Source organism: Aphis gossypii, chromosome 2, assembly GCF_020184175.1.
Source record: "Aphis gossypii isolate Hap1 chromosome 2, ASM2018417v2, whole genome shotgun sequence".
Taxonomy (NCBI): Eukaryota; Metazoa; Arthropoda; class Insecta; order Hemiptera; family Aphididae; genus Aphis; species Aphis gossypii.
In genome coordinates, this window is record NC_065531.1 from 71,034,374 (window position 1) to 71,050,783 (window position 16,410).

Here is a 16,410-nt window from a genome sequence, read left to right on the forward strand (position 1 = left end):
ATTCATTTTATAAAATAATTTAACTATACGCTAATATTAAGTTAACAATTAAAAACAATATTTTACTTTATTGATTGTATGGAATAAAACTATTATTTTCAGATATTAATGAGTGTGCACTAGAAAGTAATACACACATGTTTCGTCCTTGTGAGCATATATGCATAGATCGCCCTGTTGGCTATGAATGTAAATGCCATCCTGGCTATAAGGCTGTGGGCACTTTATGCCATGACATTAATGAATGCAATTCTACTGAAATAACAAAACCTTGTGACCAAACATGTCATAATACCATAGGATCTTATAAATGTGATTGTACTGCAGGTTATACACTATTACGAGATGGTTTTTCATGCAAAGCTTCTACAAGTAATAATTTATTAATATTTTACAATTAATATTATTAAAAATTAAACTTGAATTTTTTAGTTGAAAAGCCAATGCTAGTTTTTGCTAATAAACAGTATATTAAACAAATTGATTTACGAGGAATTAAAACTGAAATTGTAGTGGAAAATTTAACCAATGCTGTTGCGGTTGATTATGATTATGCTGATAATTGTTTTTATTGGTCTGAAATTTCTACTCAAAGCAGCACAATTAAACGCAAATGTAAAAATACAACTTCTGAGGTATGTTAATATTTCAATTTTAATGTATATTTGATCTTTTAAATTATTATTTATAACTTATTTAGAGATTACATGGTCCAGTTATTCAAAGTCCTGATGGTATTGCAGTAGACTGGGTTGCTAAAAACTTATATTGGTGTGACAAGGGTAAAGACACAATTGAAGTGTCTAAACTAAATGGTCAATTTAGGAAAGTATTAATAAGTAAAAGTTTAGCAGAACCTAGAGCTCTCAGTTTAGATCCTATTCGAGGATATATGTATTGGACAGATTGGGGCGAAGTGCCTTATATTGGTAAAGCTGGTATGGATGGTAGTGAACCTAAAGCTATTGTAAATGAATCTCTTGGTTGGCCAAATGCTTTAGTAATAAGCTTAGCTACAGAAGAGCTTTTTTGGGCTGATGCAAAAGAGGACTATATTGCTTATTCAGACTTAGATGGAAACAATAGACATGTTATTATGAGCAGAAGTAATTTCACTATTATTATAAATACAGTTTAATCTGTGATAAACATGTTTTTAATTTTTTCTAGAAATGGATCCTTTTATCAATTTACACCATGTATTTGCTATCACTTTATTTGAAAATTTTGTTTATTGGTCTGATTGGGAAACAAAAAACATACATAAATGTCATAAATATTCAGGCCAAGAATGTCGAAATGTTACATCACTTGTTTACAGGCCAATGGATATTAAAATTGTGCACCCTCTTTTGCAACCATCAAGTGAGTTAATTAAAATCAAAATTACTATTTTTTGATTTATTAGTAATTTAAAGACTTACAATTTTATGTTTAAAATGATTTTTATATACTGGTTGTATCAGAAGATATAAAAAAATTAAAGATTTTTTAATGACTAATATTTTTGTAGTATAAAGTATTTAATAAATAAATAAAATTAATCACTTTTTTTATTAACTATAGGAGCATATAACCCATGTGAAAAAAATAATGGTGGATGCAAAGCTTTGTGTCTTCTATCTCCTAATTTGGGTAGAACATGTGCGTGTCCTCAAGATTTTATTCTTGCACCAGATAATATGAATTGTATTGCAAATTGTTCTTCGTCACATTTTGTGTGTGCTAATACATTTAAATGCATACCTTTTTGGTGGCATTGTGACAACCTTGTAAGTTTAGCATATGCAGTTTATTTTGTGATATTTTTTAAATAAATAATATCTATTTTAGGATGATTGTGGAGATGGTTCTGATGAGCCTGATACTTGTTTAGACTTTCAGTGTACTCCTGGGCAATTCCAATGTAAAAATCATCAGTGTATACAGCCCTCACAAATATGTAATGGTATTTTTGATTGTAAAGATAATTCTGACGAAGAAAATTGTGGAAATGTAAATAAAAAATATTTAATATTATGTTTTTTATACATTGGTAATTCTTTACCATTTTTACCTTATTGCACACTTTTTTATTCAACTCATATTTGTATGTATTATATTTCATTATTTGGACCTTTTCCGTTTATTTACTATCTATGACTACACACGCGTGTTTCGGCACTCGTCGCAACGCTCCGCACAAATCGAAAATATCTCTCGACTTGCTATGCAAATCCATCTCAAGTAGGTAACAGGGTACTTACCGACCAATGCTGAACAGCTACTTGGTCGAGTACACAGTTAGATTTGAGGTGGATTTGTATAGCAAGTCGAGAGATATTTTCGATTTGTGTGCCAAGGAGCGTAGCGATAAGTTCCCAAACACACATATAGTTATTGATAGTAAATATTTACACATAAAGCACACTTCATACCCCCAGAATCTAAATAATATGTTTGTGGATTAATGATAGTGACTGAATGGAAAAACCAAAAAAAGTAGTGGTAGTGAACTAAAGGAAAAGGTCCCATTATTTAAATTCATATTTACACTAATAACAACTGGGATATTTTATGACTCATTTTTGTGTTGCTGGAAAATTCTTAAAAATAAGAAATTTCTATTTTAATATTGTATTTAAATTACTTATATTATCTATTATATTTTAATTTTATTACATAGTATACATGTCTTGATACGGACTTTAAATGTCAACGTGGTACTAAATTCAGCACATTGCCAACATGTATATCAAATCATCTAAAATGCAATGGTCGCAATGATTGTTTGGATGGCGAAGATGAAAAAGATTGTAAATCAAAAGCATGTGGTACAAAAGAGGTAAAAAAAAATATCATATTTTCAATATTTTAAAGTAAAACAAAATAAATATTTTAGTCATAATGGTTACTAATAAAGTTAATTATTATACTTCATGAAAAGATAATATAACTAATGATAATATTAGTATAGTTCATTATAATATATAAATTAAATATTTTTCAGTTTAAATGTGAAATTACTGGGAAGTGTATTCCAAAAGTTTTTATGTGTGATGGTGAATATGATTGTGGATTAGGAGATAATTCTGATGAACCAGTAGATTGTACTTCAAGAACATGTTCTTCTGATGAAATGCGTTGTAAAAATGGTCGATGTATCCATTCAACATGGATGTGTGATGGTGAAAATGATTGTCCTGATATGGATGATGAACCACCATCTTGTTTTAACATCACGTGTGATCCAACATACTTTAAGTGTGCTAATGGAAAGTGAGTAAACTTAAACTAAAATTCAGTATGAATTATTTAAAGTCTTAGGTAATATAAAAAAATTGGTAGTCTGAACCCTAATCCTTTCCCCAATCTTATTTAGATTAACGAGACCCTACTATACATTAAGTAGTTTGATCATAAATTTTTTTTTTTTTACTAGGTGTATTCCAGGACGCTGGCGATGTGATTATGAAAATGACTGTGTTGATAGATCTGATGAAATTGGCTGCTCACCAAGGAATTGTTCTAAATATGAATATAGGTATTTTTAAATATTAATCATGGTTCAAATGTTATTCTGATTAAAACCTTTATAATTGATCAAAAATGTATGCCAAATGCAATACATTATATCTTTTTAACATTAATTTAATCACTTTTACATTATTTATTATTATTATAAATATTAATGATTTTGTGCAAGTATTACATCATTAGTAGATTTAAAGCTTGTAATTTAAATAGTTTAAAAAATTACAATTATAGATGATATCCAATTTCTAAATGTTATCTTAAAATATTAATTGTTGAATTTGATTTATTGTTATTAATAAAATTGCGGTTTTAGGTGCTTTGATGGCGAATGTATACCAGCTAGTCAAAAATGTGATGGACAAATCAACTGTTCAGATAATAGTGATGAGGACGAGTGTGATTCAAATGTTACTTGTCATATTGATGATTTTCACTGTAATGGGTCTTATCATTGTATTTCGCCGTAAGTTATATTCAGCATTTATTTTTCCTACTGTGAAAATGTACTTATAATATTAAAAATACATTTTTTTACTAAGAAAATGGAAGTGTGATGGAGATCAAGATTGCCCTGATGGTTCTGACGAATGGAATTGTACAGATAAACTTGGAAAAGGATGTTCAATCAGCCGTAATGGTCAATTTGTATGTAATAATGGCGATTGCATATCACTTGGAAATAGATGTGATGGTGAAGAAGATTGTGCAGATGGCAGTGATGAAAACCGAACTATGTGTGCATTAGTAGCTTGTCCGCCTGGGAAATATCGATGTGACAATCATAATTGTGTATTTAATACAAATGTCTGTGATGGTTTGGATCATTGTGGAGATGGTTCTGATGAAACTAAAACGGCATGTGAGTAATTATTCTTAAATGATAATATTTATTTTTATCATTTATAATAAAAATGTTAAATGCAAAATTGAATTATTATTTAAACAATAAAACATTAAAATTTAATTCGATTAATTTTTTAGTTTATACTTTTTAAATTTGTTAAATTTAACTTAACATGGTATTATATTATGTTTTGTAAATTTAAATTTTTATTATTATTTGTATCAAAATTATGTTTCTTATAAATCATATGAATTAATTAATGTTTTAATTATTTTGGTTTAGGTGCTACTGCTAGTCAAGTATGTGATTCGAGTAAATTTAGATGTGGAAATGGGCTTTGCATTAGTCGGCATTTACGGTGCAATGGGTTTTTTGATTGTCTTGATAATTCAGATGAACAGTTATGTAATGTAACTAAAACTTCTTGTCAATTTGGGACATGTTCTCAAATTTGTATACCCAAAAAGAATTCCACTCATTCTTGTCATTGTGCCTCTGGTTATAGTGTAACTCTTCCTAATAAATCATGTCGAGCAATTGGTAAGTTAAATATATTATTTAACTTATACCTTTTGTTGTATATAAGGTTTTTGACATGTATGTACTACTGAGTTACTAAATTTATAGGTACTCCAGCATTATTAGTTGTCGCTAACAATGAAGGAGATATTTTCTTTATTGATCCATACAAGTCCAAAGAGAACTTATTTAAATCTTCTGCTGTTACAATACCATCTCATAAAATACATTCTATTGATATATTGTGGACAATAAATGCAACATATCTATTTTGGAGTGATCATAATTCTAAAGCTTTATATTCTAAAATTATTGATAAATCAAATCGTACTACTCGTGATGTAAATACTGCTAAACTAATTGTAAGTTGCTGAATTTATAATTATATTTCCTATGATTTAAATTGTATGTATTATACTTACATATTTTTGTTTATCTAGATACAAACGATAGGTACTCCTGAAAGTATTGCTGTAGATTGGGTTTCGAAAAATTTATATTGGATTGAAACTTCTGACAGAACTAAAACCATTAAAGTAGCTACAGTAGATGGAAAACATATTAGAACTTTGGTAAAACTTGAAACAGATCGTAAACCACAAAATATTGTGTTAGATCCTGAGTCTGGGTATGATAATCAATTATTGTAATGTATATTATTGTTTTTTTTTTTTTTTTGGTATTGGTTGACTTAATTTTTCACTAACTTAAACTTCTTATATATAATATATGTATATTTACACATTTTTAACTTAGATCTTATTTAAGTATCTAGAAATTTTTAACTTCGTCATACATTTATAAATTAAACCACAGTGTATTTTAAATTATAATATTAGTAAAACATCTTTTATGATAAAAAAAAAAAAAAAATTAATTAATTTGATATCATAGTCAAATATTCTGAATCTTAACATATTAAAATTATTCAAAATGAACTATTTTAGATGTTTTTTTTTCAAACTTAAATTGCTTGATATTGCTCAAATTTCTTTAAGCTTGTGGTGTTTGAGGGTTTTAAGAATTTGAAAACCAATACCTATTTTTTTTTTATTGTTACATTACATTTATATTTATGTATCTATTTTTATTATTTAGGACAATGTATTGGACTGATTTAGGTCGTAAACCACGTATTGAAACATGTTCAATGGATGGTTATAACAGACGAACATTTATTAGTGAATCTGTTCGTAGTCCTGCAGGTATCACAATTGATTATGCTGCTCGCCGTTTATATTGGTCAGATACTAAGCCATACACTATAGAATCTGTTTTGTTGGATGGAAAAGGACGTAAAGTTATACATAAATTTCCCAAAGGTATACACAATAGTGTTAATTTATATTATTATAGTGTTTATAAATAATTAATTAGTCATACATTTTAGTATTGAAGGGTGCTAATAATTTAATTTGACAAATTGGTTAAAAAGTATTAAAAATACTTAAAATTAACAATTTGTATTAAAAAATTTCTCTGTAGGGTAGTATTTCATTATATCAGAAAAACAGAAAAGAAAATTAAATATATAAAGTTTTCATTTAAGCTTTGTAGTTTGGAGAGATCAAACTTAAAAATTCTCAGTGCTCATTTATAAGGGAAAAACAGTTAAAAAATTAAGGAAAACTAAAAAGTTTATGCGAAATCGATTTTTTTTGTTTTTATTTAATTCAATAACAAATAATCATTTTTTGAACAATAGTGAAATAATGTCAAATGTTCAATCATGGTCGTAACCGATATTTTTTTATCTTGGTTTAGTTATTTTATTTCCTTGATTATTCACTATTATTGATGTAAGCCCTAAGGCCATATTTGGGAAAACCGTTTATACCTACAAGTATACCTAATAATTTATTTTGATTTTAATTGAAACTATAAAAATATTATATTTTTTTGTTATATTATAATAGAAAATAATATATATTTAAAAATGTCTAAAAACCATTTAAAAAAACATCGAAATATGCACTAAAAGATGAAATATGCAATTAAAATTTTAAAATAACCCCTTAATATAGAAAAATGTCCAAATACTTAAAAATATACATTAAAAAAATTTAATTTTTAGGGTTTTTGTATTATAAAACAGGACCCTATTATTTTGGCTCTGCTGTCCATTTGTCTATTTGTCTGTCATCAGGCTGTATCTCATTAACCGTGAAACTTAGACAGTTGAAATGTTTACAGATGATGTATTTCTGTTACCGCTATAACAACAAATACTTTAAAAAAAATCATAGGCCCAATCCCGGGAAATGCTCAAACAGACATTTTGAGATTTACGATTGAAATTTTAGTTATTTGATATTTTAGTTTGATTTCTATTAGTTACAATAATAATAATAATAATTAGCGCGAAAGAAATTAGTATCCCTGAATTTGTTACTATTTTTTTCCATGGTGATCGATGAATCAACATAATGCATCACATTGCCAATACATTTCTGTAAAATAACAGCAAAGACCAATGAGTTAATTGACAAAGTTTTCCCAAATCTACCACAAAATTACAGAAATGGTACGGAACCCTTCGTGTGCGAGTCCGACGCACTATGCCGGTTTTTTAAAATTTGTTATGTCATAAAACAAAATAATGTTGTGCTCACTTAGCATATCATACGATCAACCAGTACAAATATGCAAAGGCCTAAAAATCCGCTCTTTAATAATAACAATAGAAACTTGAAATTTTCATCAAATAATTGTATTGCCATTTTCAAATTTTTCAAATTTTTTACTTATTTTGAGTTATTTATAGACCTGAGAAAATTTCAATTTCTTTAGTTTTTTTTTTTATAAATGTCAATAAAAAATAAAGTGCTATAATATAATTTATCATTGAGTTTAAATTTAACAGACCTATAATAGTGATCCACTCAATACCCAATGTACAGCAGAGTGTTACTCACTTACCTACTTTTATATGTATTTAGAACATGCAATACGTTTTGGCTTTAATATATTTTTTTATAGGTAAACATCCAACTAACATTGAGTTATTTGAGGATTCAATTTATGTATCACTTTTGACAACAATTGTAAAAATTGAAAAGTTTGAAGATAAGAATATAACTGTCTTATCTAAAACTATTTTTAGAGCTACAGATTTAGTTATTATGCAAGAAAACAAACACCCAAAAGACTGTAAGTATTTATTTACTTATTTTTATACAACCACCTAACATATTTTAATGTTTTAGTGAATAACTATTGTGTAATAAATCCATGTCATCCTACTGCGCTGTGTACTCTAAGTATAAATCCCAAAAATAGAACTTGTATGTGTGCTGATGACCAAGTAGAAGTTCCCACATTGACGGTATGAAGTGCATAATTACTAATAAACTTAAATCCTTTAAAAACTAATGTTTTTATTTTCAGGATATTAAATGTGTGGATAAGCAAACTCCCCCTTTAGTTTGTGATCCATTATGTGATAAGGGAGAATGTGTATTAAACATAACATCAGAATTAGGTTATTGTAAATGTGATCCATTTTTTGCTGGAGAGACATGTAGTGACTATGAATGTCATAAATTCTGTCATAATAAAGCTTCTTGTTATGTAGCATATGACGATGAACTGAAAGAATCCAAACTCAAGGTATTTACTGTTTTTATTATTATTATTATTTTTTTAAATGTTATAATAATACCTTATATGTGTTATTAGTGTATTTGTTCTATTAATTGGACCGGTGATAAATGCGATGTTCCTGTATCTCCAAATGGTTGTTCAACAGGAGTTTGTTTGAATGGTGGAAATTGTATTGACAATGGTTGTGACTGTTTGCCAGGCTTTACAGGTGTTTGATTAAAATATTTCTATTAAGATTGGTTTTGTTTATACATTTAACTCAAATTATATTAATTATAATATTATATTATATAATAATATAAATTATATAGCATATAAAATTCCTTAGGTGATCGTTGTGAAAAATGTGTAAACATTGATTGTAAAAATGGAGGTATATGTGTTAGATCTGATTCTGGCCATGGTGAATGTCAGTGCACTGCTGGATATAAGGGCCCCTCTTGCACTAAACCAGATTGTGATAACTACTGTATTAAGGTATATACAATTAACAAGTAAAAATACTTTTCCTACAGTAACATTTTTCTGTTTAGGGAACCTGCTTTTTGGATTCTAATGGTCCTATTTGTAAATGTCATGAAGGATATACTGGCCCACATTGTGATTTAGTAAATTGTGACAACAATAACTGTTTAAATGGTGGTAAGGAATTAAATAGTTTAAGATTTTATAATTTAGTATCTGTTATGATCTCTTTTGAATAGTATGCAACAGACATATTTACCATTTGAAGAGAAAAGGTACATTATTTAAGTTTTCACATCATTTTATTTTGCATATTTTATTGTTTTACTTTTCGTTATTTTCAATTAAGAATTTAAGAAATCAAAAGATTTTTTTTTTGATTAGTTAATTAAAAATATATTAATATTTATTAATAAATTATATTACTACCAAATTTTTATAGTTCCTTGAGTTCCTTCAAAGGATTATAAAAATAAATTATTTTGTTAAATTCATGAACGATAAATTAAAAATAAATGTTTAGAGAAAATATGGCTGATGCATTAAGACACTTCAATTACTAAATTACTAAATTTTTGTTTTTAAATACATATTTTTATAAATTTTTATTTTTAGGATCGTGTTATATCAAAGATAACGTAACTGCTTGTTTATGTTTACCACAATTCAAAGGTCCAAAATGCCGTATTGATATTTGCAACTGTACATGTGATAAAAATGATCGTGAATGTCATATATATTGCCCTCCTAATAGGAAGTATCCTTTATGTGATCAGTTAAATTCTACTACTATAAATTTGTGTCATCCAGAGATGTGCAAAAATGGTGGTACTTGTATTATTGTTAATGGACTGCCCTCATGCAGGTAATTAAAAAAAATAATTGCACATTTATTTTATTTAAATTAAAAATTACCTTTTGGCTATTATTCCTTGGCAATATTTATTATATATGTATATTAATGTATATATTTTTTAAATTTAAAATTATTATTATTTTAGATGTGTTGGGCTTTGGGGTTCATCGGACTGTAGCAATATAATTGTAGACTCTGGATCGTGTTTGGGTTATTGTTATAACAATGGTACATGTTACATGGAATCAAATTCTGGAGTAGATGAGCCTAACTGTAAATGTAGTTCAGGATGGACTGGATCACGATGCTCTGATCGGTTAACTTGTATAAATTATTGTTTAAATAATGGTACATGTATAGAGCCTGAAGATTCAATTGGAAGCTTATCGTGCCAGTAATTATAATTTAAAATTTATGTTTAAAATGTCATTGTAATTTTTTTTTTTTATGCTAAAATATTTTTATTTAGTTGTCTAAAAGGTTATGTTGGAGATAGATGCCAAAACCAATTAATAGAATATACATCATCAGACTACCAAAATAAACACAGTATTAATGCTTTGTGGGTAATATTCTTAATTATTGTGCTGTCAATTGTCATTACTACTACCACATATTATTTCACCAAGCTTAGAAGAAGGTAAGTTCTACTGTAAATCTGTTTTCATTTATATATTTATAAATACCAATTGTTGTTATTCTTTTTCTTGTAGAGGCCGTTCGTTTTTACATGTCAGAATGCAAGAAAATATAGAAGTCAATAACCCAATGTACATACAAGATGATATAGATGATGAAGATATTCATTTGGATCGTTCTTTTCCATTACAAGAAAAAGTAATATAATATATATATATATATATATTATATATACTGGGCGTACTTATTTTATGTCGTTGTACATGGTGGGTTTTTTTTACGATTATGGATCGATAAGATGGAATTTTTTTAAAAGAAAAAAAGACGTGTTTCTCATTTTAAACGTCCAATTTTTTTATAACAATTTAAAAAATTTTAAACAAGCAGTTGTATCAACATCAAAATCAACTTTTTTTTTTCAAATGGTAACAACTATATTTTTTATTGCAATTCTATAGGTTTTTATAAACTTAAATTAAAAATCTTATCAGTCACACACACACAAAAAAAAAATTATTAGTATGTAGGTACCCATAACCTGTGTTAATTAAAGATTTCCAATGTTATAATAATTGAATATTATGATAATCATTATCTACCTTATTAATTATCCAAATTTAAACTATTTTAAATAAACAAAATGACTGGAGAAAAATCTAAATTAATCAATTTATTATGATCATACAATAATAGTAAGCATGTACCTACCTATTTTATATTTGTATTTTAAAATACTTTCAATAGTTTTGTAGGTAATTATTCCAACAATTTTTTTCTGTGTCTGATAAAATGTTCAATTTAAGTTTATAAATAGGTGTAGAATTGCATTTTAAGATGGTTAAAAAAAAATTATTTAGCTCTAGATAAACAATTCATTTAAATCAATTTATTAAAATTTAGGGTCAATGTAGTATTTAAACCAGTCAACGAAAATGTATGATTTTAACATCAACATTTTTTTTTTTAAAAAAGCTCTATAAGAATCTAGTAAAATATAGTTGTTACCATTTGAAAAAAAAGTTGATTTTGATGTTGATACAACTGCTTGTTTATAATTTTTAAAATTGTTATAAAAAAATTGACCGTATAAAATAAAGAAACATGTCTTTTTTCTTTTTTTTTTAAATTCCATGTTATTGATCCATAATTGTTAAAAACCTCCACGTACAACGACATAAGATACATTCTATATATATATATATATATATATATTATTAGATATTGAGGATATAGTATAATCTTATTACATTGATATTATTGTTTTACAGCCTAGTGGACATTTTGGAAACCCAGTTTATGATTCTGTGTACAGTGCTGGTAGTAGTACGTCAGTGACTGGCAGTGAAGAAAGTAAAGGTCTTCTACAGAGTACTAATTTGACAAACCAAATATTGTCACCAGAAAATAGCCATGACGAAACATAAAAGTAAATAACAAATTCGGTATAATAATTTTAGGTATCATTTACTGATATAATAGTTAAATGAATTTATATAAAACAAGCAACTAAGGAATTTTAATATCATTTGTTTACTGTACCCCTCTTACTCAAAAACAACTATTTGTAGATTTTTATTTTTATTTTTTTATTGTGCAGCTATTCAGTATCATTAATATTAGTTCCTATTTCTGTATGGAAAAAAAAAATAACAGTACAACAATGATTTCCATTAGAGTTGTAACTTATTAATTAGTAATACTTATAGTGGTAAAATTTATCTATATCTGTAAATCCATATTGTAGCAGGATATAATAACATTGATAATGGTAGTTGATAAATTTAATGCGAGGTATTAAAAACATTTTTTTTTTATTCCATACAAATATCTTGTTTGTATTATATTCAAAATGTGAATTATATGTGGTTTTAGATGGATTTTGCTAAAATTTTACAATCTAGATTGCCAGTTTTTTAAAATTTGTTTAATTGATTTAAAATTTTTTTTTTAAACTAGGCTCGGATATTTTTTTTGTTATAGGTAAGTTGACATTTTTTTTTTTTTTTTTAATTCAATCTGGTTTGTAAACATTCAAATAATGTTTAACTTTTAAAAGGACCAGTCAATTTGTGATTTAGTTATAGTTATGTACAGCTCTTGTCAATTTTGAATTTGAACAACTAACTAATGTTACCAATAATAATCTCATTTAACTTAATTTACCGATTGAAAAGTTTTATTATTGAGAATTGCATTGCTTAAATATAGTTAGGTATTTGGTATGATTTATAAAAATAATCTGGGTAAAATATTAAAATATTAACTTAAATATTGTATACATTTTTTTTAAATTAATTAAAATTTTTTTACTAAATCATCATTGGAATACATAATTTATATAATATATATATAAATAATTTAATGATTTGTTATGATGCAAAATGCTTTAATATACATTTAAAATAATTATTTTAAAAATTGATTTGACTATCTAAATTATGTATTTTATTATATATTTTTATTACATCATTTAACAAAGTTGTATTAATGTTTTGTATTCTAAATGTTTTTAGAGTAAAATATTTAACTTTCATCACCTAATTACCTAATTTATTCATAGGTACTCATGAAAAATATATTGTGTTCTCGGTATTAATTTGTATTTTAGCAAAATCATTACTAAAACATTTAATATTTTCATAATTTTTAATAGTATACATATTATAATTTAGTTAAATTATATATAAAGACTTTTTAAATATTGCATTTTTTTTGTGGACCTACTTTAAATAATGAAAATGAAAACTAAGACTTTTATAGTTTATTTTTTTTGCTCAAATATATTTTTAGTTATATATATATTTTTATTATTAATTTAATCCATACCAAGATCTTATAGTAATAATCATATTAAACCTTAAGTGCTTCCAATAAATATTGTATTTTAATATATTGTTTTAAAGTAAAAAACTTTCTTAAACTTGTTCCCTGGAATAGAATTACGTAGATCTGACATGAGAAAATGTATTTCGAACTATTCTGTGATTTTAAATAATAAGATTTTTGGTGGGTCAAACTGTCCAAGTATATATAAAGTACCTATACTACAATCTTGCCTAATTAATTGCATTCCAATTATTATTATTCTTGCCCATTTATGCATTACTTACAGTGATTTATGAATTAATGATTTGTAATATAATTGTAAAGACAAATTTTACAAATGTATAATATATTTTTAATTTAATATTCAATATTTTATTAAATAATGTTTGCAGGATGATTACAATTAATTATAATATTTTTATACTATTATATAAAACTATCTATACTTATGGTGCACAACCTTTTTTGATCCATGACCTCTAAAATTATTTATTTTATATAAAACTATAAAATAATATACATAGTATATAATTTTTTCATTTAGTGTAAAATTATTGGCGACCCCTAATAAAATGTTGCGACCTCCAGGTTGTGTACCACTGATCTATATTATAAATTGGTTGTGTAATAATGTTTAATTAGACAGTGAAGATCAATAATGAGTTATTTTATGTATACCTAGAAAAAATATGTTTGGGTAAATGTTATTATTTGGGTTAATTGTTTATACAACTAGTCCTACTATTTGTGATTACCTTTTTATTTTTTATTTTATTATTATTGTTTATTTTTAATTTTATAATCGTATGTAATTTTTATGAGACTTACATTTGAAAAATAAATGTATTAAGACTTTTTATTTTCATTTTATAATATTACTTCTAATAAGATCAAATTAATTGTAAAGCTGTAAATGATAACAATTTAAATCTATGTGCCATATTTATAACAAATTGTTATACCTATTTTATGTTTAATACTACTTATTTTAATAAATAACAATAACTTGTATTTATTGAGAAATGTTTTTTATTCTGTTCCAAACATATATAAATAGTATACTTTACCTAGGTAGGTACCTAATATACCTAATTGACTTAATAAATATTCTCATTAATTCTTAAGTTGATTGAAAATGCTTTTATATTATAGTGTGAAATACAATGTAGAAATAAGAAACTATGTCATAAATGATGACTATACATCTATATAATATTATGTCTTACTTTATTTTCAACATATAAAAATATTAATGTCTATAGAACAATATATTAAATAAACTCGTATCAATATAGGTTATCATTAAACTGGATTGAAGGAGATTTTTAAATAGCTTTGGGCCGGTTCTGCGGGTTGTTGCCGTTTAACTATTGTTGGTGAAAAAAACATAACTCTTTTTTTTAATATTTCCTCAATATATTATGTACTGGGAGAGTGAAAAGTTATTGTCACAATGATAAATTGTTTATTACTCATTAATAGTTGGAATAATATTAGAATTATATACTCGGTTTAGCGGAAAAATAAGCCGTGGCCCTTTAAAATCGGTTCTTCTGCATTTGTTGTTCATACTCTTATATACGATGCGATACTCTACCACCGAAAGCGGTTCCATCATGGCAGGAATGCAGGATGTCTCGTCTCTCGTAAGTTGTATAGATAAGCAGAATAATTTGAGTAACCCGTGTTCTCTCGCTGAACAGAACATAGACGCACATGGACATACATATAAGTTGGTATATGTTATGTAAAAGAAAAGCAACATTATATTATTGTATAGGTACAAGGTACACAATGTCAATAAAAAAATCAGTTATATTAAGTAATGTTGGTAATCATATAGCTTCACTGAATCAGTTTCTGTGCAGTGGATATATTTTAAACAATGAAAACAAGAAGATATTGTGATAACTTAAAAATATTTTTGTTATTTAATCGTAAGTTAACACATTTTTAATTAAAATATAATATAAAATATCTGCTACTTTATATTTTTAAATTATGTTATTAATAAATGAAAAATGTTTTGTTGTAAAGGTTAGAGAAAAATGATCTAAATTACAAAATACTTAAGATGGCAAGAGTAATTTGATAAAAATGTAAGTAGAAACATAGCGATCTGTTTTTTAGATTCTGAACGAAGAGATGAATGTATTGATTTTACAATGATGTGTGTTTTTTTTTTTTTTTGTGTCTGTGTACAGCATAACTAGTCGAAATAATGCTCCAATTTCAAACTATGGGGGTGGTTTCCGATTTTAAAGTGAATATCTTTGGTGCATTATATAGGTAATAAGTTAACATTTTCCAACAGTTTTCAAAAAAATCGAGAAAAACAAAAAAAAAAATTACGGAAAAACGGCAATTTTTACGCAAAACCAGTTTTCGACCAAATCGATTTTTTTTTTATGGTTGTAATTCAAAAACTAATCACTGAAAATACTAGAAATTTTCACCAAATGTTAATGTCAGTGGTATCTGTATATAGTTAAATTTTCAAAAAATTTTGACTTTTTTTGAGTTATTTATAGACCACTGAAAATTTCGATTTTTTTGAGAAATTTTTTTTAAAGTGTCGATAAAAATATTTTGAATGACCAAAAAGTTTTGAAAATTTAATACAAGGTTCCTTATGAGTTGTTTTTATTGTAGCTAAAAAAAATTAAAAATTGTTAATCATAATTTTTTTTTATAAGCGTTTATAGTTCAAATTTTTACGAAATCTGTCGAAAACGCGAAAATTTGCAAGTAATTTTGAAGTTGAAAAATCATAAAATTTTTTGTGTTCATAACTAAGGATTAAAATTATAACACTAAGTTTTCCATAAGTTTTCCTTCAAGTAGCTATAGAGAAAACTCATAACATCATTATAAGAAAAATTTTATGTGCGTTTGAATTTTAAATTTTTACGAAATAGCGTAACGATAACGATTTATCCTCAAACGATTTTAAATATTTGTTATTATTCAAAAAGTATAAGTAGTAGATACTTGAAAATTTTACCAGTTATTTAGATTGGCATTTTCCTTACATGATTTAATTTTCAAAATATTTTGAGTTTTTTTGAGCTATTTATAGACAACTGAAATTTTCAATTTTTCTGAAAATTTTTTTTTGAAGTGTCGATAAAATTTTTTTGGC

At 25.8% G+C, this 16,410-nt stretch overlaps 1 protein-coding gene across 1 annotated transcript in view; it reads left to right on the top strand.

Moving 5' to 3' along the window:
- LOC114124053 (low-density lipoprotein receptor-related protein 1) overlaps positions 1 to 14,279 on the top strand; it is a 40,391-nt gene extending 26,112 nt beyond the window's left edge. Inside the window, exons 44-69 of the mRNA XM_027987217.2 lie at positions 103 to 372; positions 433 to 635; positions 701 to 1,106; positions 1,171 to 1,365; positions 1,567 to 1,772; positions 1,834 to 1,995; positions 2,666 to 2,824; positions 2,990 to 3,258; positions 3,422 to 3,523; positions 3,830 to 3,979; positions 4,056 to 4,375; positions 4,643 to 4,900; positions 4,988 to 5,241; positions 5,320 to 5,507; positions 5,978 to 6,201; positions 7,859 to 8,029; positions 8,086 to 8,204; positions 8,267 to 8,488; positions 8,558 to 8,690; positions 8,811 to 8,959; positions 9,016 to 9,124; positions 9,563 to 9,812; positions 9,949 to 10,197; positions 10,273 to 10,443; positions 10,517 to 10,640; positions 11,711 to 14,279. Coding sequence (XP_027843018.2) covers positions 103 to 372; positions 433 to 635; positions 701 to 1,106; positions 1,171 to 1,365; positions 1,567 to 1,772; positions 1,834 to 1,995; positions 2,666 to 2,824; positions 2,990 to 3,258; positions 3,422 to 3,523; positions 3,830 to 3,979; positions 4,056 to 4,375; positions 4,643 to 4,900; positions 4,988 to 5,241; positions 5,320 to 5,507; positions 5,978 to 6,201; positions 7,859 to 8,029; positions 8,086 to 8,204; positions 8,267 to 8,488; positions 8,558 to 8,690; positions 8,811 to 8,959; positions 9,016 to 9,124; positions 9,563 to 9,812; positions 9,949 to 10,197; positions 10,273 to 10,443; positions 10,517 to 10,640; positions 11,711 to 11,866 — 5,219 coding nt within the window. The 3' untranslated portion in view covers positions 11,867 to 14,279. The remainder of the gene's footprint in view (positions 1 to 102; positions 373 to 432; positions 636 to 700; positions 1,107 to 1,170; positions 1,366 to 1,566; positions 1,773 to 1,833; positions 1,996 to 2,665; positions 2,825 to 2,989; positions 3,259 to 3,421; positions 3,524 to 3,829; positions 3,980 to 4,055; positions 4,376 to 4,642; positions 4,901 to 4,987; positions 5,242 to 5,319; positions 5,508 to 5,977; positions 6,202 to 7,858; positions 8,030 to 8,085; positions 8,205 to 8,266; positions 8,489 to 8,557; positions 8,691 to 8,810; positions 8,960 to 9,015; positions 9,125 to 9,562; positions 9,813 to 9,948; positions 10,198 to 10,272; positions 10,444 to 10,516; positions 10,641 to 11,710) is intronic.
- The last annotated feature ends 2,131 nt before the right edge of the window (positions 14,280 to 16,410 follow it).